Here is a 24942-nt window from a genome sequence, read left to right on the forward strand (position 1 = left end):
TGCGGCAGTCCTGTGGGCAAAAATGCCTTGTGGATGCTAGAGGTCAGAGGAGAATAGGCCGACTGATTCAAGCTGATAGAAGAGCAACGTTGACTGAAATAACCACTCGTTACAACCGAGGTATGCAGCAAAGCATTTGTGAAGCCACAACACGCACAACCTTGAGGCGGATGGGCTACAACAGCAGAAGACCCCACCGGGTACCACTCATCTCCACTACAAATAGGAAAAAGAGGCTACAATTTGCACGAGCTCACCAAAATTGGACTGTTGAAGACTGGAAAAATGTTGCCTGGTCTGATGAGTCTCGATTTCTGTTGAGACATTCAAATGGTAGAGTCCGAATTTGGCGTAAACAGAATGAGAACATGTATCCATCCTCTGATGGCTACTTCCAGCAGGATAATGCAACATGTCACAAAGCTCGAATGGTTTCTTGAACATGACAATGAGTTCACTGTACTAAAATGGCCCCCACAGTCACCAGATCTCAACCCAATAGAGCATCTTTGGGATGTGGTGGAACGGGAGCTTCGTGCCCTGGATGTGCATCCCTCAAATCTCCATCAACTGCAAGATGCTATCCTATCAATATGGGCCAACATTTCTAAAGAATGCTATCAGCACCTTGTTGAATCAATGCCACGTAGAATTAAGGCAGTTCTGAAGGCAAAAGGGGGTCCAACATCGTATTAGTATGGTGTTCCTAATAATTCTTTAGGTGAGTGTACAGGCTGTCTAAGGTGTCATTTGTTTGCTTAGGCAGGTTAGTAGTTAGAAGGATAAATACACAAATGGAACCTTCAGAGACAACGTCTTCCACGTGAAGAGATTCTTCAGCACCCTCAGAAATTGAAACAAGAGGAGGGAAATGTTAAACAAGTATTCAGTTACCTGCTACTTCCATATTATAAAGAGACTTTTTGTGTTTTAATTTCTATGTGCACAACAAGAAAATGGCGATGGATAGTAACTAAAAAACAATGTTAGCATCTGTGTATTAAGGCAAGATAAGCCATGTGTACGTGCTAATAACCAAGTATGCGGGTTTGGCCTAGCACGGCATGTAAGAGGACGCAGCAGAGAGATCTCCCACACAGGACTCCGGTAAATTATCCTGAATCCCCGGCGATACCGAGGGCAAAGTGCTCCCTAAACGTTCACCGCATTGCCTGGAGCCCAGCAGTCCTCTACAGTCCACCATGACCCGCCACACTAAAAAGGATAAGGAGGTGAAGGAGAGCGGGCCCGCGACACGCGGGAAACAAGATGTCGGGGGAGCGGGACTGAGAACTGTGGAGGTGGCAGCGCGTTTAGAGAAATTCGCCCGCACCTACCTGTTCTCCGACCGTAATCGGAGACATGTCAGCAGCTGCGGAATTCTCACAGGGGGATAGTACAGTGTAGTGGGTGTACTCCCCCATCGCAGCGAGTCCCCAGGATCAGTTTGATATGGAGGGGAAGGGAGACACCATTGAGGCTGTAGTGCATAACAGTCGTGCTGCAGAAGCAGCAAATAATGAGCACCCACAGGCGCTACAAGAGCCCACTATTTCAGATGTTCTAAAAGCTGTCAACGGCTGCAGTTCCACGCTAGCATCTCTCACCATGCAAGTGGGAAACTTAAGTGTGTCATTCCTCAGAATGATATGAAAAAGGTGTCTGAAAGAATCAAGGCGGTAGAAGATAGAGTTAGCTGCCTAGAAGACACGGTATCCCCTTTAAAGAAAGACCTGGGGACAATTACACGAGACGTCTCATACTTACTTAACAAAACGGATGATCTTGAAAATAGACTCAGAAGAAATAATCTAAGGCTCATAGGAGTGCCCGAAAAAACGGAGGCTGCATTATTTCTAGAGAAATGGCTGACTGAAAAGTTTGGGTCGGACTCCCTATCATCCAGCGTGCTCACAGAGTGCCATTCAGAGCTCCTCCACCAGGTGGCACTCCAAGACCGCTGTTACTTAAACCTACTACATTTCAAGGATAGAGACACTATTCTGAGGAAAGCAAGAACACATAAAGATCTCCTGATAGACTGCAAAAGAGTACTTATTTTTCCGGACTTTTCAACAGAGGCCCAAAAAAGAGAGCAAAGTTTATTGAGGTGAAACGCCGGCTGAGAGAGAAGCAAATGATGTACTCCATTTTATATCCTTCCAAACTGAGGGTGGTGGCGGAAGGCAAGGTGCATATCTTTGAAACACCTAATGAGGCAGCCCACTGGATGGACTCTACACGTCTGCCGGCGAATCCGGAAGTGTCATCTGGCTGAGTTCAAGCGGTCAAGACCACCTGCGTCACTTCTTCAACCTTCACACCTGGAATAAAAGGGACGATAAGTATTTCCTGGACACTTTATCCCTAGTCTGGAACATAGGATAGGGACGTCCGTGACTCTGAAGTTAGTTTCCCATATTTCAGGGCCTTACGAGGAATAGGGAAACGTATCAGTTTATGTTTATTACATTATTATTGCACTAAGTTGTATTGCAGGGATGCATGTTAAGCATTGTTGTAAGATTAGTCTGGGAGAGCAACAGGCTAGAAGATAGAATTGTTGATCTAAGCACTGATTAACCAATAGACCTACAACTAGATCTACTCACATTGCCCACGACAGCTGGGTATTGTTTTGGTTTTACTGCCCTAATCCCTACGTTACAAAAGGGGTATGGGGTTGCATTGTTGTTATGCTACACCTGTTAATTTAGGGGAACCGCACCGACGCAAGTATATTTCTCTACTTAGTACCAGAAGGTCTGACACCAAAATTCAATGCACGTCATTTTGGGGTTTTGATGATGGCGGTTAATATAGTAGCGTGGAACGTACGGGGTCTTAGCGACGCATCCAAGAGATATGAAATATTTAACTCAATGAAACAACTACAACTAGCCATTCTTTGCCTTTCAGAAACACACTTGACAAAAGATTCAATGGCGGTTCTGAAACGAGCATGGATAGGCCAGGCGTACCACTCTGTGTATTCTAGTCATGCCAGGGGGGGGTCAGTGTGCTGATACACAAGCAGATCCCGTTTCAGTGTTCTGACTCAAATATAGATAAACATGGCAGATATGTCTGCCTAAAATGTGTAATATTCCAAGTAACAATACTAATAATAGCGGTATATGTTCCTCCTCCGTATACGGGTGAGGTACTAAAACATATATTGACGTTTCTGGAGGCGTCGCCAAACGTCCCTGCGCTTATATTGGGAGATTTTAACATGGTTTTAGATCATAATCTAGATAGACATAGTCTTCCAAGATTTAGGAATTTCTCTATCACCAACAAATATGGCTAAGATACTTGTAGAGTCCAACCTGAGCGATGTATGGAGAATACGTAATCCTAGCACTAAACAGTTTTCATGTTACTCAAACTCCCATAATTCACTCTCTCGCATTGACCTAGCACTGGGCAATCAGCAGATGTTGGAATTTGTACAAAAGGTGGAATACCTGCCTAGAAGCCTCTCTGATCACTCCCCCATCAGAGTGGAGATATGCCTTGACAATACCACTATTAGAACCAAAGGTCAGTGGAGGCTGAACCCCTTTTGGATCACTCTGCTGCAGGATGATGTGGGAATGATAACAGAGATGCAGGATTTTTTGTCATTTAATACTGGCTCAGCTTCTGCAGCTATAGTCTGGGATGCTTTTAAAGCTTTTGTTAGAGGAGTATATATCAGACGTATTCAGCGACATAAAGCAAGACGCAGGGAGCTTCTCCAGGAGTTACAGTCTAGGGTTACAAACACTGAAAGCACTTATGTTGACAATCCCACAGTTGCAAACCGGTCCAGTTGGACCGAAGCACAGCAGATGTACAGTCGTGGCCAAAAGTTTTGAGAATTACATAAAAATTGGAAAAGTTGCTGCTTAAGTTTTTATAATAGCAATTTGCATATACTCCAGAATGTTATGAAGAGTGATCAGATGAATTGCATAGTCCTTCTTTGCTATGAAAATTTACTTAATCCCAAAAAAAAAACTTTCCACTGCATTTCATTGCTTTCATTAAAGGACCTGCTGAGATCATTTCAGTAATCGTCTTGTTAACTCAGGTGAGAATGTTGATGAGCACAAGGCTGGAGATCATTATGTCAGGCTGATTGGGTTAAAATGCGCTGGCCAAAATGCGCTGGCCAATCGTAGCGCACAGCTCATAGACTGGGAGTCCCAGGCTATGAGCTGTGCGCTACGATAGGGTGCCCTTGCTGCAGCGCTGGCCAAATACAAAATCCGCCCCGTACAACAGAGGGAGCTGCACACACCGAAGCCTATACCGGGCGAACAGAGCAGCGCCCAGACATACTAGTAAGTGCAGGGGGACCCCTGGGCGCCGCTCTGCCCACTGATATAGTTAGTTTTTAAACTAGTGAAAGGTCCTCTTTAAATCTAAACCCATTAATAGACAGAAGCGTACAAAAAAAATAAACAGTTGGTGTAAATTACCGCTCTCAATTATAGGTAGAGCTAATTTGGTGAAAATGGTGCTCATGCCGCAATTCCTGTATGTACTTCACAACAGCCCAATTTGGATACCGATTAAATATTTCTATAAAATACAGGGGTTATTTAGATATCTGATATGGAGCAAAAAATCGCCCAAAATCAGAATAGAAACTTTACAAAGGAGTAAAGATAACGGAGGGCTAGCAATCCCCAACCCGTGGCTATACTTTTTGGCTTCGCAAGCTCAGCAGTTTAAATCATGGGGAAGAAAGGCAATATTAGCCCAGTGGGTACTTTGGTCTCTAGGGCGAAAGCCACCAAGTTATATCCTGGAACTTAGCTCAGACACACGTCCACCAGATAATTTACTGAGTATTATATTATTCCGTAAAGTGTGGCAAAAACTTAAAGACATCACAAATATCGCGAGTTGCACTGCTGTCACCCCTCTTTGGAACCACAATGGGCTACTGGAGCTTAAGAAATTAGTGGGCTTTGGGACATGGAAAGAAAAAGGTGTACTTTGGCTGTCGCAGTTATATACTAATGGAACCTTTAAAAGTTTTGAGCAATTAAAAGAGGAATTTAACATTGCTAATTCCAATTTTTATTAATACCTCCAACTGCGCCATGCCTTCGCGATACAGGGAAAGGTAACTGACCTCGTTATTAAAGGCATCTCTCATAGCGGACCAGATCAGGAAGGGAGGGGGATACTAAAGGGGTTATCTCCACCTTTTATAAAACATTTTATCACGACCGCTTCCCACTAAAGGTCAAGGATAAATGGGGTGCAGATGTGGGGCCTTTGACGGACTTACAATGGACAGAAGTGCTGGAAAAGGGTCCTATGTTATCACTATGTGAACCTCAAAGGCTTTCACAGTTATATTTAATACATAGAGTGTACAGGACACCCATGTTCCTGCATAAGGTGGGACTACGAGAAACTTCTCAATGCCCCAAATGTAATGCTCCTGATGCGCATATTATGCACCTGTTTTGGGAATGTACAGCTTTGGGCCCTTTTTGGCGGCATGTCTTGGATATCATCTTTGAGGTATATAATATTAGAATTCAGACTGATCCTCAGATCTGTGTTTTGGGCCTCCTGCAGGACGACACGATGGAGGGCGTAGCGATAGGTATTGGCAGACTTCTGTATAACGCTAGGAAACTGATTGCAAAATACTGGATAAGTACTGAAGTGCCAACCAGACAGGAATTTATTACCCGCATGAATACGCTAATAGAGATGGAGAAGGGTATATATACCAAGAGAGGTACACTCAATAAATTTGAATCTATCTGGGGTTTGTGGATGACAACGCCAGGGCTGCCATCCAGGCGTCTTCTGATGGTAAATATGAGGAGTAACACTTTAGGATAAGAAGCTTAGAGGGAAGCAAAGACAATATGGTTGTCAGCAAAATATCTTTATTTATATGAATACTGGTACTATACGTTAGGAGAATGATAACGATATACATTTCACACCTGGCTGGGTGCAGTTCAAGGGGGGGTGGGGTTAATTGTTTGTTTTTGTTTTTTTCGTCTCTTACATGTGAGCATACAAATGTAATTTCCTATTATCATTTCACTCTGTGCATGATCTGATACCGAAGCCGGATTTAAGCATCTGTACTTTGTTGATGATCATATTTGTATCCCAAATGTATGCCTATTTTATATGGAAATAATAAAAATGATCTGATTTAAAAAAAAAAAAAAAAAAAAGAAGAAGAGGTATGCATTTTGTAAGAAAAGAAGAAGAAAAAAAAAAAAAAACACCTGTCTTAGCAATTAACAGGTAGAATATAGAAAGCTTATAGAATACTAACCAATCAATAGATGGCTTCAGTTCTGACAAATTAGAAGTATTATTTGTGTACCAATCAGAAGTTATTGTTGAAATATTTGTCATTTGCCAATTATGTCAATACTGTAAGAGGTTACACCCTTGGAAGGGGTATAAATAAAGGGCCTAGGACACTCCCTTTTTGGGATCCTAGCAGAGTTTTCAACTGTGCGCTGACCTCTGTCATTTTCCTCTGTCGACGTCATTCACCTGAACACGTAGTATCGATCCTCACGTGTCACGGAAGGTGTACAGAAAACTAGAAGACACAAAATGAAGATCCGACTGACTGGATCCAAAACTAAGGAACCAAAGGGATAGCCCTGCAACAGACCTGGCTCTCTCCCTAACTGCTCAGCCTATGCAAAAATCTCAATGGTAGATGATCGCATATCCTCGTACCTCGACTGTATAACACCTGAACACCCTATAATAGTGAGGGGACACGACCACCGGCTCCCTACACTTGATACGGAGGGAGTCAGGGTCACCTGGGATCCAACAAACAGGGAAATACAAATGAATGAACAAAACTTATCTGTAGAAGACTCAGTAGTAGCATCCAGCATGCATACACTCCAGGAAGTTGTATAAACCGCAAAGTGATGCAGTATGGGAAGGGATTTAAAGGGATGCAATCAGTGCAACTACATGACAGCTGAGAGAGGCTAACGAGATGAGAAAATGAAAGCAAAACAAAAGGAACCTCAAGGAGGAGGTTCTGAAGGACGTCTGTCAGAGCTTCTCAGATGTCTGGTGGTGACATCACGTGACTGACCGTTGGTCTGCCACAACACACCCTTTGAAATACATATGGTGAAATTTGCTAAATACTTACATGTAAAACATGTGAATCGTGCCGTATATTCTGTGGCAAAATCTAGAATGGGTTATGTTTTTAATTTATTGTGTGACACAAAAAAGAGAAGAGCATATTGCATGACAATCAGGCATCCTCAAACTGTGGCCCTCCAGCGGTTGCAAAACTACAACTCCCAGCATGCCCGAACAGCCTACAGGTATCAGCCTACAGCAGGGCATTGTGGGAGTTGTAGTTTTACAACAGCTGGAGGGCCGCAGTTTGAGGATGCCTGATGTTAATGATCTGAAACCTCCATACAAATGTCGGCTCAGATTTGAGTGCAAGCTGCTGGCTTTAAAACAATATACAGAAAAATCTAGAACATCCTTACTTCTACCATGTTTGCTACCTCTGGAATATTGTCATAATGTAGTTTCGGATATGATGGCTCGAGAAATGGCGATTTGCATAAAGTCAGAAAACAAACACGCATGCACTACTAAAAAAGTAACAATATCATCCAAAATAAACAATTTTGCATCGGAGGTGCCATTAGAAATGCTAGACAACACAGCATGTTGCAGTATTTTGTTCAGCAAAATGAAGGACACTATGACAGATATCCCATTACGGTGAGGGTATGTTCACACGGCTGAAATCTGCCACTGATTCGGCAGCGAAACAGGCATTTTCAGCTGCTAAATACACAGTTAGAACAGTTTCCCCATTGACTTAAAAAAAAAAAACTTGACCATTTGCATACAGTGTAAAAATCTCAGTCTCAGAAGTAATGTTACTTCTTTGAAGCAGATTTGATTGTAGATTCCATATACAGGTAAGTAAGAATGGAATCAGGAAAAGCTCAACCAAAGGCCTCATGCCGCATCCGAACCACAGTTTTTGCAGCTCGGGTGCGGACCCATTCACTTCAATGGGGCCACAAAAGATGCGGACAGCACTTCGTGTGCTGTCCACATCCGTTGCTCCGTTACGTAGCCCCGCAAAAAAATTATAACATGTCCTATTCTTGTCCGTTTTGCGGACAAGAATAGGCATTTCTACAATGGGCCACCAGTTCCGCAAATTGCAGAAGGCACACGGGCGGCTTCTGTGTTTTTCGGACCGCAAAAAACTGAACGGTCGTGTGCAAGAGGCCAAACTCTTGTACCAAAACCAAATTGGGCCCCGTTCACAGTCACATTTAGATTCTGGTAGCCTGATCCTTATTCCTCAGCTGGAAAATAAAATGTAACTAAACTTACCAGAGCTTACCATATTTGGCATTGCTAGATACAACTGTGTACCGCCAGATACCCATTGACTATAATGGGATCCAGTGGTGATCCGGACACTTTTCTGGCGTTTGTGCAGTATCAGGATGCCGTAGATGTGAACCCAGCCTTATAAATCTGCCACCAACAACAACCTGTTTTCAGCTACCGATCTACTACTACAGATTTTTCTGCCAAGGATTTTAGCCATGTGAACATACCCTCAAAAGAGTCCATCATGTGACAGATACAGCACTGTCTGTCTTAATTTATCTGTTCCTATAACGGAATAGAAGCGTTTAAAGGCAACCTGTCATCAACTTTATGCTGACCTCACTGAGGCCATCATAAAATAGTGACAGAAATGCTGATTTCAGCAGTATGTCACTCATGAGCTAAACGTAAGTGGTTGAGAACCAGCATCATAATCCTTGCAGCACAGGCCTTGAAAAGAGTCAAATCTACCTGAGAAGAGTCAGAGTTATCCATAATCTCCTGCTCTTCCCGCCCATCTGTGATGATTGGCAGTTCTCTCCTAGAGACAAAGGGAGAAAACTAGATGGAAGACTGTCAATCAGCAGCAGGTGGGCAGGGAGAGCAGGAATTCATAAATAACCATGACTGTTCTCAGGTGGCCGTGACATTTCCAGGCCTAGTATGCAATGTTGGTTCTCAGCAACCACTTACTTTTAACTTTTAAATGACAGACCGCTGAAATCAGTATGGGCAGCATAAAGTTGATGACAGGTTCCTTTTAACTTACCATGGAGATGTGAACATTGCCTAAGGCCAGACATGGAGCCTGTCAGTGAGAGGTCCCATCCAGAGCTGGTCTCCTGATATGACTGCACAGCATTAGGGCTGTATTTCTTTCCGTGTCCATTCCGTTTTTTTGCGAACCATATGTGGAACCATTCATTTCAATAGGTCCGCAAAAAGACAGAAGTTACTCCGTGTGATTCCGTTTTCGTATGTCAGTATTTCCGTTCCACAAAAAAATAAAACGTCCTATTATTGTCCGCATTACGGACAAGGATAGAACTGTTCTATTAGGGGCTAGCTGTTTCGTTCTGCAAAATACGGAATGCACACGGACGTCATCCGTATTTTTTGCGGACCCGTTTTTGCGGACTGCAAAATACATACGGTCATGTGCATGAGGACTTATACCAATTTATAATGGTGTGTGGCCCTGTGTTGTATTACACTAACAGCATTTTGTTATATCACTATAGCAATCACTTGCCCTTACAAAAAATCATTGTTCCCGAGCAGCAGACCGCTGTTTACACAGCGTGATCTCCTGCACAGAAATGAGAATTTTAGGTGGCGGATAAAAGACATGATCACTCAATGAACGAGCATTTGCCGGCTCAAGTGATTGATACCACCTTTCACACAGGCCAGTTATTGGGAACAAGCGTTTCTACAGATGCTTATCCCTGATAATTTATCTGATTATCCATAAGTGTAAAAGGACCTTAAAGGGGTTGTCTCACATCAGTAAGTTGCATTTATTATGTAGAGAAAGTTAATACAAGGGACTTACTAATATATTGTTTTTATCCATATTGCTTCCTTTGCTGGGTGGATTCATTTTTCCATCACTATACACTGCTCGTTTCCATGGTTACAGACCACCCTGCAATCCATCAGTGGTGGTGGTGCTTGCACAATATAGGAAAAAGCATCAGCCTCTCTGGTGATGGGAACACACATAGGCTAGTGCTTTTTCTTATATCGTGCAAGCACGACCACCACTGATGGATTGCAGGGTGGTCTGTAACCATAGAAACGAGCAGTGTATAATGTGATACAAAAATGAATTCAGCCAGGAAAGGAAGCAATATGGATAATAACAATATATTAGTAAGTGGCTTGTATTAACTTTTTCTATATGATAAATGCCACTTACTGAAGTGAGACAGTGGGGGCATATCGCTAGGACCGCAGTCCTCCAGCCACCACTGGACATCAGTGATGATCGCTGGATAAGAACCACCTTGATAAATCATATCTATGAGCCTAAACCTTTATTTTTATACATAACGGGCCAGAGTGCTGAAAGTGGGGAAAAAAACTGCCTTTGCTGCCCATGGCAACCAATCACAGTGCAGCTGTCATCTCCCAGGGTATGGCTATACATATTGGGGGAGATTTACACTAGCGTTCAGAGATCTGGCAGGATGTCACAGCTCTCTGGGTTCGGCATTGCCAAACGCTGCCTGAACTCCTGCTAGCCCCATTAACTACAATGGGGACTGGAGAAGATTCGGCCAGACTTAAAGCACAAGCAGCAGTATTCGTCTGGCTGATTCTCTGCATTTTTGCTGGGTTGCAGCTGGATGGGGCCGGCAGGCATTCAGGTAGTGTCTGGTAATGCAGAACCCAGAGAGCTCTGAACACTAGTGTGAAACTAGCCTTAGTTGCCTATAACAACCAATCAGATTCCACCTTTCATTTTGCAGAGCTGCTTGAAAAATGAAAGGTGGAAGATAATTGGTAGTTAAGGGCAACAAAGCCAGTTTTGCAGGAAGCTTGTAACCTGGCAGTGTCCTTTACCTAAATCATGTGGGTGAAATCTCATCCAATGCGTTTGAACTATAAGGCTACGTCTACACGACAACATTTGTCGTCGTGTAGACGTAGCCTTATAGTTCAAACGCATCATTTGCAACATTTTGTAGCGCAACATTTTGTTGCACCAATGTCGCGCGACAATTTTTGTAATGGCAGTCTATAGTTTCGTACTGCAACATGCTGCGACGCAACAGTCGCAGAAAAATCCATCTCGAATGGATTTTCTGCGACTGTTGCGTCGCAGTATGTTGCATGTTGCAGTGCGACACCATAGACTGCCATTATAAAAATTGTCACTCGACATTAGTGCAACAAATGTCGTAGAGTAGACGTAGCCTAAATGCTGCAGATTTTCCACACAAAATTACGCTGCAGAGAAAACGTAAAACTTACAACAGGTGTGGCCTTCAAAAAATAAAGCTACACTCTGGGCATCAAAGACAGCTTTTCTTGTAGACACTTTAATAAATGTTCCTAATGTGACTCTTGGATTACATCTGCATTTTCTGTTTCTGTTCTGGAGTATAAAAGAAATAGCAGAAAAATAGGGGGAAGGGGGGTATAAAAACCAATAGTACCAGAAGCCAACATAATAGATGTATAGTGTTCTTGTAGATCAGTGGTCACACATTTCACAAGCATTCTGGGATCATCACTAGTCTCCAGTGTCCCTGCAGCCAAGCCATGTCAACAGAGAAGTCTACCACTAACCCAAAATGCTACATTCTAGGACAAAATAAATAAAATCAACAGTAGCAATCCCCAGTTGTGATCTACCACTGGAATAAACAAACAGAATATTTGTGACATCCGCCTCCTAACCAGACCTTCCCTAGTCTGACTGGTGCAGTAGTCAGATGTAGGCTGGATAGAGAATCACACAGCAGGTATGGCACGTAGGGCATAGCACTGGATGCCCGGTATGGGCAGTGGGCTGGGCTGAAGCTGAAGGTTACCCCATATTAGCTCCTCTGCTCACAAAGTTTACTAAGTCACAGGGCTGCATAAACCAAATCAATAGCAAATCTGCAGTCTTCTCTGGCAGAGCACTCAGCAGGCACCGCACCGCTGCCGGGCAGTGCCAGCTTTCTAACGCAACATTCTGTATCCTAAGCTATGTGACGCCATCAGGCGCTATTTATAGATTAGCACAAGACAGTCACCATTTCTTACCCCCAAGGAATCGCCTCGACAGCTCCCCAGCCCTGTCTCCAAGACCTCTTCCAACCGGAGAAGGCGTCAGCAGCTCCAAACTTCCTGACCAAGGGGCGCTTCACTGCGGGGTCCTGAGGGCGCATGTGACATGCACGACGCCAGTCATAAATAGCAGTGCGTGCCAAGCAATTACATGAACTGGGCACAGAAATAGAAACAGTGCCTAGGATGGAAATGGAAGCGCTCGGCTTAACACGTCACCGTGACCTGCGGGGTGGGCGGAGCCGGCAGGGCTAATGCCGGCCACTTTCGTTCTTTGGCTCCAGGGGTCCAGCCTTTCAGTGGGACCGCTGACTAGCTGCTCTGCTGATGACCTTTCCCCTTCAAGTTTTCTGTTCAGTGTATAATATTCATTCAGATGGCTTGATTGGATGCGTTTTTTACTCAATGTTTTTTTTTTTAACCCATGGCAGTTACAGCACAGACAGAACCAAAGCCCCTCACAGGATTCTGCCTATTTCACACAGTCAGTGATTGTGAGCCACATCCAGTGTGGGTCTAAGCACAGAACAGGTGCAGGTCCTCCCATTATACCTTATTTCTGTATAGTTTCTGCTCCAGGTTTTGGCTCACAGTCCCTGATGGAAATCACAAACGTGTGAATAAGGACTCAGTATGTACCTTACAATGTTGTCTTATAGATTAACCCCTTCAGGACCAAGACAGTTTTTATTGGTAATATCTTTGGAATTCTCTTACTTATCCAAGCAGTTCTGAGATTTCTTGTGACACTGGGGAAAAGTTATCAAAACTGGTGTAAAAGAAAACTTTCTTAGTTGCACACAGCGGCCGATCAGATTCCACCTTTCATTTTCAAAAGGAGCTCTGGCTGACAACAGCAGAGGCTTTGAGGTTAAAGTGAGTGTGTCACCTAGGGCCCATTCAGTAGGCCATAGTGCTTTGTGGATCTGCAAAACACAGATACCGGCCTTGTGCATTCCGCAATTTGCCACTATCATAATAGAAAACGCCTATTCAACCACGGATGCGGACAGACATGGTGTGCTGTCTGTGTCGTTTACGGCCTATTGAAATGAATGGGTCCGCACCCGTTCCGCAAAATTGATATGAGCGTTTTAGACCACTCATATCAGGTTATAGTACAGTTGCCCAACATAAGGCACTTGGAGGACCTAATCTGCATATTTTTATAAGGTGTTTTTTTCAGCTTGAGGACGTGGGAAAGACACAATGAAGTAGGTGACACTAGGGCTGCACGATAAATCGAAAAAATAATCGAAGTGCCTACAAAAAATAATCGAGTGCCTACATACTTAGACTATTGAAAATGAAAGCCATTGAAACCGAAAATTACTGACACTTCGTTCAACATTCCTTTAAAATATCTATAACAATAATGTACAAAATATTTATGACTCAACAATGTCAATGTATGTCAATGATTTCCTGAAAAACTTGAATAAAAAACTATTGATTACAAAAAATATTTATGACAACTATGTATATATATAGTTATAATGAGTCCCATCTCGATTCCGAACTTTGAATGTGTACAATGTATTAATTTCATATTTTAACCTCACCAATGTATCCAGTTTTATTATGTGATCCATTTTAGCCCAATTCCGAAAAAAACGCATTGAAAACGCACAGAAACCGCACATGCGTTTTTTCTGATTTTATGTGTTTTAAGTCCAATATATGTATTAAAGTGAAGTATACCGCATGAAAGGTAAAATTGAATGATAGATTTGTCAATATAAAGATTTTAGAACCAGAGCACATGAAACATAAATCAGTTACAAAAAAGAACATGTCCCAACATTTGGATCTGATTTCCTGGTCTTCAAGATATCCCTCACTGGTCCAACCCATGGTTCAACCCATGCTCCAACCCACATTTGTTAATCATGGATACTATATAAAAGAGGACATTACACCTCCACTGTTAAACCACTGAGGAAGGTTTTTTTTTACCCCGAAACGCGTTTGGTGATGACAGTGAGGGATTACTAAGAAGAAACATCTACAATTGTGTATCCACACCTGGATTTAAAGTAACTATGGAATAAACCATCTACGCTAAAGAAATTTGAAAAACCCCGCCTGGAACTACAGATCACCTGACCGCCCAGCAAACCACGTGGGACGCCACACAGGTCCTGGAAGGTCAGAGCGGTGATACCAAGCGGCACCGCTACAACGAATATCCAGGAGCGTGGGGAACTTTATATACAGACTCTACTCATAGGTCCTTGCAGCTCACAATAGAGCACTACACTTGAAAATCTTGGTGTACAAGCGGACCGACCACAGGAGCGGTAAAGTACCTTGTATAATACAAATCCAAATACTGCTATAATGTGGATATATTAATGACTCTCCAATAATTGTGGAATTTATAACTACAACTGTCTCTGGACTATAGCGCTTGGAGCTATTCGATAACAGTTACGGCCAAATAGCCCCTCCAAGGGTTCCAGTGTCATCGAAAAACAGCCCCTCTCAGGGATTTTAGCACTATTGAACTTCAGGTTTCCAGTGCTATTGATTTTCGTGCGGTACCTATATATCTTTTAATTGCATTTTATGAGATGTTTTATATGTTATATATGTAATATTGTAGCGTGTTTATTTTTAAGCCTATAAAATTTATGTGGATACCAACCTATCGTGTGTTGCCTAAATATTGAGTGACCCCTATCCAAATTTTACACATATATATAAACTAATAAAAAAAATAAAAATTGTCACCTAACATCACAAAAAGTGTAATACCAAGAGATCAAAAAGTAATATGTACCCCAAAATAGTACCAATAAAACCATTATATCATCCTGCAAAAAATGAGCCCCTACATAAGACAATCGCCCAAAAAATAAAAAGTCTTTCAGAAAAAAGATACACTAAAATAAGATTTTTCTTTTTAAATGCTTTCATTGTGTAAAACAGATTTTTTTAAACGGATAATGTGACCTGGATTTTGACTATAGAGCTGCGGACATGTGCTGCTAGATAGCCGCTAGCACGACCGTAATATACTTTTGGCATAGCTCTGAGTGCTTATATTTAGGTAAAAAAAAATATGTAAATGAGGCAAGTAAGGAGGCCAAAGGCTGTTACTAACGTTTCAGGAGCCCAGCCACATCCACTGTGAGCCCAGCACCGCCTGCATCCTCCGAATCTCCTCCTTGCTCCCGGAGGTCACCAAGTTGGAGTGCCGTAATCTTGCGCATGCGCGAGTACGCCGCATGTCAGTGCCGGCTTATTGTTCCTTCCCTGTGCTGGCATCAGCCTCAGGGAATGAACTGCGCACGCACTAGCTGCGAGATTACAGCGCTCTAACTTAGTGACGTCCGGGAGCAAGGAGGAGATTCGGAGGATGCAGGCGGTGCTGTAATCTCGCAGCTAGCGCATGCACAGTTAGTTCCCTGAGGCTGATGTCCACAGCTGTATAGGCAAAATCCAGGTGACAGAATCCCTTTTAAAAAAAACTATACATATTAGGTATCGCTGCATTTGTAAGTACCTGCTCTACAAAAATATCACATGGTCTAACCCCTCAGGTGAAGGCAGTAAAACAATAAAATAAAAACTGTGTCAAAACATCCATGAAATAGATGTTTTTTTACAAGATTGGTCAAAAAAAAATTATGATCGAATAGAACTTAAAAAAAATATATAATAATGGGACTCAACTGTGTATAATATTTATATATTCTAGACATCCCAAAGGCTACTTTCACACTTGCGGCAGAAGATCTGTCAAAACGCATGCAGGTTGTTGGCATTTGTCAGACGGATCAGGATCCTAATCCGTATGACAAATGCATTGAAATGCCTGATCCGTTACTCAGGTGTCATCCGGAAAAAAAGGATCCGGCGTTTTATGCGGTCAGAGCATGCGCAAACCGAATCCGTTGTTGCAGTATTTTTAACCACCTCCCGTCTCGCTAACGCCAAAAGGCGTGATTGCGGCAGCTCTCCCAGGTCACACTAACGCCGATCGGCGTCATCTCGCGTGAGCCGAGATTTCCTATGAACGCACGCTCACAGGAGCGCGCTTTCACAGGATCGCGCAGTTCACAAGTTCATCTGCAGCCTGCCGGCCGCGATCATTGGCTGGCAGGCTGTGGATTTTTGAAATGACCAATGAAATGGGTATGTCAGACGCTATTTTGAAAATAGCGTCTGATATATCTGCTACCTGCTCCTCTGGTGGTCCCTTTTGCTTGGATCGACCACCAGAGGACACAGGCAGCTCTGTAAGTAGCACCAAATCACCACACATACACATTACACATTACCCTGTCACTTATTAACCCCTTATTTAGCACCTGATCACCCATATTAGACTCCCTGATCACCCCCCTGTCATTGATCACCCCCCTGTAAGGGTCCCTCATCACTGCCAGGTAGTTAGCAACTTGCTAGGTAGTTAGCGCCCAGCCCACCGCACCGCAGTCACTGATTAGTCGCTGATTAGCGTCATCGCTGTCGCTAATCAGCACTAGTACTATATAGTATCTGTAAGTGATCAAGACTGATCGCAATCAGATCTATATAAGTACATTAGGGTCACCTTAGGCTCTACAAAAAACGCAGTGTTCGCCCGATCAGGCCTGATCTTGTGCGCACACTTGCGTTCAGTCCGCCCCACCGCAGTGACAGAATTTTTTTTTTCTGATCACTGCAAAAACACAGTAAAATCGCTGCGCCGCTATAAAGATCACTTTTGAGCTTTTTGGATCTTTATTAGCGATCGCAGCTTTACTTCGCAAGCACTCCTTTTTACTAGGTAGGTTTGCTCCTTTTCCTGGGTAGACTCTGATGAATACCCCCTAAATTTAGTGAGCCCAAAATGTCAAACAAGGGGTATTCCGCTGAAGAGGCCTACAGGATTCTGGCCGTGATGGATGAAAGCGATGGGGACGCCTCACCCGCTGAATCCAGTGGTTCAGAATATGAACCTGTAGACAGCAGTGGCACTCTAACCGCTAGCGAAGATGACGAGGTTGAGGTCCCTGCTACGGTCAGGCGTACCCGATCCCATGTCAGGGTTCTGCATACCCCGCATGATGAGTCTCATTTGAAGCAGAGTGGTGCTAGCGCTGATCTTGTTTATGGTGCGGCATACACCAGCAGCGCAGCACATCCTGGACCTTCTACCAGCACTGCTGTATTCCCTGGTGAAGTGGCGAGCACCAGAAGGGCAGTTCAAGCTGGTACGGTGGCACGTGCAGTAACTCCCCCGTCGCAGCCACCGCGTTCACAGGCCCATAGAACCCTTAGGCCTTTCACACTTGCGTTGTTGGGATCCGGCATGCACTTCCGTTGCCGGAGGTGCCTGCCGGATCCGGAAAAACGCAAGTGTACTGAAAGCATTTGAAGACGGAACCGTCTTCCAAATGCTTTCAGTGTTACTATGGCACCCAGGACGCTATCAAAGTCCTGGTTGCCATAGTAGGAGCGGGGAGCGGTATACTTACAGTCCGTGCGGCTCCCGGGGCACTCCAGAATGACGTCAGAGCGCCCCATGCTCATGGATGACGTGATCGCATGGATCACGTGATCCATGCGCTTGGGGCGCCCTGACGTCACTCTGGAGCGCCCGGGGAGCCGCACGGATGGTAAGTATGCTGCTCCCCTGCTCCCCGCTACACTTACCATGGCTGTCAGGACTTTAGCGTACCGGCAGCCATGGTAACCACTCTGAAAAAGCTAAATGTCGGCTCCGGCAATGCGCCGAAACGACGTTTAGCTTAAGGCCGGATCCGGATCAATGCCTTCCAATGGGCATTAATTCCGGATCCGGTCTTGCGGCAAGTGTTCCGGATTTTTGGCCGGAGCAAAAAGCGCAGCATGCTGCGGTATTTTCTCCGGCCAACAAACGTTCCGTACCGGAACTGAAGACATCCTGATGCATCCTGAACGGATTACTCTCCATTCAGAATGCATTAGGATAATCCTGATCAGGATTCTTCCGGCATAGAGCCCCGACGACGGAACTCTATGCCGGAAGACAATAACGCAGGTGTGAAAGAGCCCTTAGTCTCCCAGAGGTGCTGGCAAATCCTAATTGGCACTCCCCTGCTTCCACCACACCCGTATTGCCCCCTTTCAACGCCCAGTCTGGAGTTTGCGTGGAGACAGCTCATTTAGGTTCGGCCCTTCAGTTTTTTGAGCTGTTCTTCACCGCGGATCTCTATGACCTAGTTGTGGCAGAAACCAATCGCTACGCCACACAGTTTATTACCGCCAATCCGGAAAGCTTCTATGCCCAGCCTTACCGGTGGAAACCAGTCACAGTTTCCGAGTTTAAAATCTTTTTTGGGCCTTATCCTCAGCATGGGTCTAACTAAAAAAAATGTATTGCGGTCATATTGGTCTAAAGACCCAATACATTACATGCCCATGTTCTCTGCTGCAATGTCCAGAGCACGTTTTGAGGTCATCATGTGCTTTATGCATTTCGCTGACAATAACACCTGTCATCCAAGAGGCCACCCTGCTTATGACCGGCTCCACAAAATTCGGCCCCTCATAGACCATTTGTCATCCAGATTTGCAGATGCGTATACCCCTAATCAAAACATCTGGATAGACGAGTCCCTAGTACATTTTACGGGGCGCCTTGTCATCAAACAGTACATCCCCAGCAAGCGCGCCCGGTATGGGGCCAAACTGTATAAGCTCTGTGAAAGGGCCACAGGCTATACATATCGTTTTAGGGTCTATGAGGGAAAAGACTCAAAACTGGAGCCGGTCGGATGTCCTGACTACCTGGGGAAAAGTGGCAAGATTGTCTGGGACTTGGTGTCACCCTTACTCCAGAAGGGGTACCACTTATACGTGGACAATTTTTACTCAAGTGTGGCCCTCTTTCGGCACTTACATCTAGTCGGAATTCAATGCTGTGGCACCGCGCGACCTAGTCGCCGGGGCTCCCCCAAACGGCTCGTTAGTACCCGACTTGCACGGGGGGAGAGGGCTGCCTTGTGTGACCAAGAACTGTTTGCAGTGAAGTGGAGGGACAAGAGGGACGTTTACTTTCTGTCCACCATTCACGCAGACACGACTAAAAGGGCAACTGTCCACGACTATAACCTTCACATGGGAGGGGTGGACTTCAATGACCAGATGTTGGCTCCCTATTTAGTTTCCCGCCGCACCAGACGCTGGTATAAGAAGGTGTCTGTATATTTAATTCAATTGGCTGTATATAATAGTTTTGTTCTCTACAGTAAGGCTGGGAGAACAGGATCCTTCCTAAAATTCCAGGAAGAGATCATTTCGGAAATCCTGTATCCAGGAGGGTCCGTGCCCCAAGTCCCTTATGTAGTGAGCCGGCTACATGGCAGACACTTCCCGTCTGTCTATCCTGGTACCCCAACTCAACGTTCCCCAAGAAAAAGATGTTGTGTCTGTAGCAGGGGTGGAATAAGGCGTGACACCACCTTTTTTTGTCCTGACTGTCCTGACCAGCCTGCCCTATGCATAGGGGAGTGTTTCCGCAAGTTCCACACACAGGTACACTATTAGTGTAGGGATTGCGTGACACAGGACAGGCACACAGGGGTCTTAGGGCCCTTTCACACAGAGCTGCCACAAACCTCTCCTTTCACCTGGGACAAAGTGCATAATGTACTTCGCCACATCTCTGGGCGATTTGCGCTTTGCACATTGTCCCATGGGGAAGGAGAGGTTTTTCCTCTAAAGGTAAAAAAACAAAAAACAAAAAAAAAATCACAGGTAACCAAAAAAGTTAATGTTCTGTTCAACTGTTATATAAAGTTAATGTTAATAAATTTATTGCGTTGCGGCCTGGCTTTTATTTTTTCACCTTCTAGGTGGACCAAGCGATCAAGCAGCTGCAGCACTGATGTGCATTCTGACAGAAGCATTGCGCTGCTGTCAGATTACACAAAAATCGGTGTATGCGGCGCTGCAAGACGAGATTTCTCCTCTGCAGTAAAAAAGATACGTTTGCCGAGGCTTATTAGCTGAGGGGCGGTGTTCATATGCTTTGGCAAAACACTTTGTATAAAAAAAAAAAAAAAAATTCCGGCAATGATTTATTCATCCACATCGATTGATGTGAATGGAGAAATCGAGTTTGCCAGGGCATACGAGCTGAGTGGGTTTGGATGTTGGGCGGAGCTCCTATGTCCTGGCAGACGCCTTTCCCCTCCTTTTTTTTTTTTGCACATTTTGTGGCAGAGATTTTTTCATCCACATTGATCGATGGGAATGAAGAAATCTGTGCCGTTCACTTTTTCTTTCAGCCCAGAGGCTGAACGAAAAAAAAAAAATCTCATTACCCGTATGCTCAATATAAGGAGAATAGCAGAAACTCCTAATGCTGGCCATACATGTAATGATTGCGGAGACCCTCAAATGCCAAGGCAGTACAAACACCCCACAAATGACCCCATTTTGGAAAGAATACACCCCAAGGTATTCACTGAGGGGCATATTGAGTCCATGAAAGATTTAACTTTTTGTTCCAAGTTAGCGGAAAGGGAGACTTGTGCAAAAAAAAAAAAATCTTCTATGAACTCGCCTTGCCCCTTACGGAATACCTTGGGGTGTCTTCTTTCAAAAATGGGGTCACATGTGGGGTATTCATACTGCCCAGGCATTTTAGGGGCCCTAAAGCGTGAGAAGAAGTCTGGAATCCAAATGTCTAAAAATGCCCTCCTAAAAGGTACTCATTGGACTTTCGGCCCCTTTGCGCACCTAGGCTGCAAAAAGTGTCACACATGTGGTATCGCCGTACTCAGGAGAAGTTGGGCAATGTGTTTTGGGGTGTCTTTTTACATATACCCATGCTGGGTGAGAGAAATATCTCTGTAAAAGTCAACTTTTCCCATTTTTTTATACAAAGTTGTCATTTTACAGAGATATTTCTCTCACCCAGCATGGGTATATGTAAAAAGACACGCCCAACTTCTCCTGAGTACGTCGATACCACATGTGTGACACTTTTTTGCAGCCTAGGTGCGCAAAGGGGCCCAAATTCTAAAGAGCACCTTTAGGATTTCACAGGGCATTTTTTACGCATTTGGATTCCAAACTACTTTTCATGCTTTAGGTCCCCTAAAATGCCAGGGCAGTTTAAATACCCCACAAGTGACCCCATTTTGGAAAGAAGACACCCCAAGGTATTTCGTGAGGGGAATGGCGAGTTCATGTAAAATTTAATTTTTTTGTCACTAGTTAGTGGAATATGAGACTTTGTAAGAAAAAAAATATAATAATACATAATTTTCCGCTAACTTGTGCCAAAAAAATAAAAATTCTAGGAACTCGCCTTGCCCCTTACGGAATACCTTGGGGTGTCTTCTTTCCAAAATGGGGTCACTTGTGGGGTATTTATACTATCCTGGCATTCTAGCACCTCAAGAAACATGACAGGTGCTCAGAAAGTCAGAGCTGCTTCAAAATGCGGAAATTCACATTTTTGTACCATAGTTTGCAAACGCTATAACTTTTGCGCAAACCAATAAATATACACTTATTGGATGTTTTTTTAATCAAAGACATGTAGCACAATAAATTCTGACACAAACTTGTATAGAAATGTAATTATATTGGAGCAATTTAACCAGATAAAGTTGAAAATACACTTTTTTTTGAGAAAATTGCGGCCTATTTTGATTAATATCGGAAAAAAGAAAAATCTTAGCAGCAATCAAATACCACCAAAAGAAAGCTGTATTTGTGAGAAGAAAAGGAGGTAAAATTTGGGTGCCAAGTTGAATGACCGAGCAATAAACCGTTAAAGTTGTGAAGTGCCGATTTGTAAAAAAGGGCCTGGTCACTAGGGGGGTATAAACCTGTGGTCCTTAAGTGGTTAATACCGGATCCGGCACTAATGCAAGTCAATGGGAATTAATGCCGGATCCGGCATTCCTGCATGTCTTCTGGAATTTAGGACGGAGATAATACCGCAGCATGCAGTATTCTCTCCATCCTGATCAGTCAAAAAGACTAAACTAACGGATTGCTCTCCATTCAGAATGCATGGGGATGTGATTGATCTATTTTTTTCCAGCATAGAGCCCCGACGACAGAACTCAATGCCGGAAAAGAATAATGCTAGTGTGAAAGTAGCCTAACTTTTTGTATATATATTTAGTATATATTTCCTTCTTTGACAGGATTCAGCGGTACTGGAGAGGAAGGAAGAGCGCTTCTGTATTTACTTCAGCCTGTTACTCACTGTTGACCCTACATAGGTGAGAATTTAGTAATATGGAACTGCTAATGTGGTATTCATCTAGAAAATTTGTATGATTCTCATCATTATGCTGACTTGTCTGTGATGAAATGACACCTGAGGTGCTGTTGTTACTATGGTATCACAATTGGCCAGGGATGTCATGTGACCACTCCTCTGAAGATGCTTGCTGTGATGCATGCTGGGATTTTTACTTTCACTTTGCTGCTGCTCCACCCACACAGCCTGTCATCTATAGGAGCATACTATGCTGAACACATTAGAAAAATTATACATACACAGTATATCTCTCATTATACTAATACCTCTTGGCTTTAGTTATTATCTGGGGCCATTTTATTTATTTTTTTCGTATGGTGGCCAACCCCTTTAACCTCTTCAGGACACATGACGTACCGGTACGTCATGTTGTCCTGGTACTTAAGGTCACATGACATACCGGTACGTCATGTGTTGTTCCGATCACTGCCGCCCGGCCGGCTGTGATCGGAACAAGGTGCCTGCTCAAATCATTGAGCATGCACCTCGGCTAAATGCGCAGTGGGGGTCCTGGGGGCCCCATGTCGGCGATCGCAACAAACCGCAGGTCAATTCAGACCTGCGGTTTGTTGCGCTTTCAGCAGTTTCTGATCCCCGCGATCAGAAACTTTATATGCCTAAAATATCGTTTTTTCAACCCCCCCTGCACCTCCCGCCGCCATAAAATCATTCAGGGGTGCAGGGGGGGTTGAAAAAACGATATTTTAGCAGTTCCATATTACTAAATTCTCACCTATGTAGGGTCAAATATCGTTTTTTCAACCCCCCCTGCACCCCTGAATGATTTTATGGCGGCGGGAGGTGCAGGGGGGGGTTGCGGGCGGTGCGGGAGGCGGGCGGTGGGGCAGGCGGGACCGCGTTCCCCAGCCCGCCTCCTCTTAAATAATCATTGGTGGCCAGCGGTATACCAGATTGTCAGCACATTGCTGAGACTCTGGTATAAACGGCTGACATCTGTGATGCGATGTCAGCCGTTTAACCCTTTCCATACCGCGGTCCGTACGGACCGCGGTATGGAATAGCAGAGGTTAACAGTCGGGAGCTCCCTCCCTCTCCCATCGGGGGGCTGCTGTGCCTTTGCAGCCCCCCGACAGGATGGGGTGACAGAGGGAGAGAGCCCCCCTCCTTACCCTTCCCCGTCTGCGCAGTTGTGGCCACAACTGAGCAGACGGGGAAGGTTCCCATGGCAACAGGACGCCTTCTCAGGCATCCTGCTGTCCATGGTGCTGAACAGATCTGTGCTAAAGGCATAGATCTGTTCAGACAAAGTGTAAGTAAAATACAGTACAGTACACTATATATTGTACTGTACTGTATTATACAGACATCAGACCCACTGGATCTTCAAGAACCAAGTGGGTCTGGGTCAAAAAAAAGTAAAAAAAAAAGAAAAGAAAAGTAAAAATAAAAAAACAAATTTATCACTGATTAAAAATGAAAAAAATAAAATTCCCTACACATGTTTGATATCACCGCGTCCGTAACGACCTGATCTATAAAACGGTCATGTTACTTTACCCGAACGGTGAACACCATAAAAATAAAAAATAAAAAACTATGATGAAATTGAAATTTTGCCCACCTTACTTCCCAAAAAAGGTAATAAAAGTGATCAAAAAAGTCGCATGTACGCCAAAATAGTACCAATCAAACCGTCATCTCATCCCGCAAAAATCATACCCTATCCAAGATAATCGCCCAAATACTGAAAAAACTATGGCTCTTAGACTATGGAAACACTAAAACATGATTTTTTTTTTTTTTAAATGAAATCATTGTGTAAAACTTACATAAATAAATAAAAAGTATGCATATTAGGTATTGCCGTGTCCGTATCGACCGGCTCTATAAAAATATCGCATGACCTAACGCCTCAGATGACCACCGAAAAAAATAAAAATAAAAACGGTGTAAAAAATGCCATTTTTTGTCACCTTACGTCACAAAAAGTATAATAGCAAGCGATCAAAAAGTCATATGCACCCCAAAATAGTGCCAATCAAACCGTCATCGCATCCCACAAAAAATGAGACCCTACTTAACCACCTCAGCCCCCAGTGCTTAAACACCCTGAAAGACCAGGCCACTTTTTACACTTCTGACCTACACTACTTTCACCGTTTATTGCTCGGTCATGCAACTTACCACCCAAATTAATTTTACCTCCTTTTCTTCTCACTAATAGAGCTTTCATTTGGTGGTATTTCATTGCTGCTGACATTTTTACTTTTTTTGTTATTAATCGAAATTTAACGATTTTTTTGCAAAAAAATTACATTTTTCACTTTCATTTGTAAAATTTTGCAAAAAAAACGAGATCCATATATAAATTTTGCTCTAAATTTATTGTTCTACATGTCTTTGATAAAAAAAAAATGTTTGGGTAAAAGTTATAGCGTTTACAAACTATGGTACAAAAATGTGAATTTCCGCTTTTTGAAGCAGCTCTGACTTTCTGAGCACCTGTCATGTTTCCTGAGGTTCTACAATGGCCAGACAGTACA

General features: G+C 43.7%; 1 protein-coding gene across 4 annotated transcripts in view; it reads right to left on the reverse strand.

The window, feature by feature from the left end:
* DCAF6 (DDB1 and CUL4 associated factor 6) overlaps positions 1 to 12373 on the reverse strand; it is a 1234054-nt gene extending 1221681 nt beyond the window's left edge. For all 4 annotated transcript variants that reach the window (XM_040424129.1, XM_040424128.1, XM_040424130.1 and 1 more), the window contains exon 1: positions 12155 to 12373. In XM_040424129.1, coding sequence (XP_040280063.1) covers positions 12155 to 12278 — 124 coding nt within the window. In that variant the 5' untranslated portion in view covers positions 12279 to 12373. The remainder of the gene's footprint in view (positions 1 to 12154) is intronic.
* Positions 12374 to 24942: the final 12569 nt, after the last annotated feature.

This window comes from Bufo bufo, chromosome 3 (assembly GCF_905171765.1).
Source record: "Bufo bufo chromosome 3, aBufBuf1.1, whole genome shotgun sequence".
Lineage (NCBI taxonomy): Eukaryota > Metazoa > Chordata > Amphibia > Anura > Bufonidae > Bufo > Bufo bufo.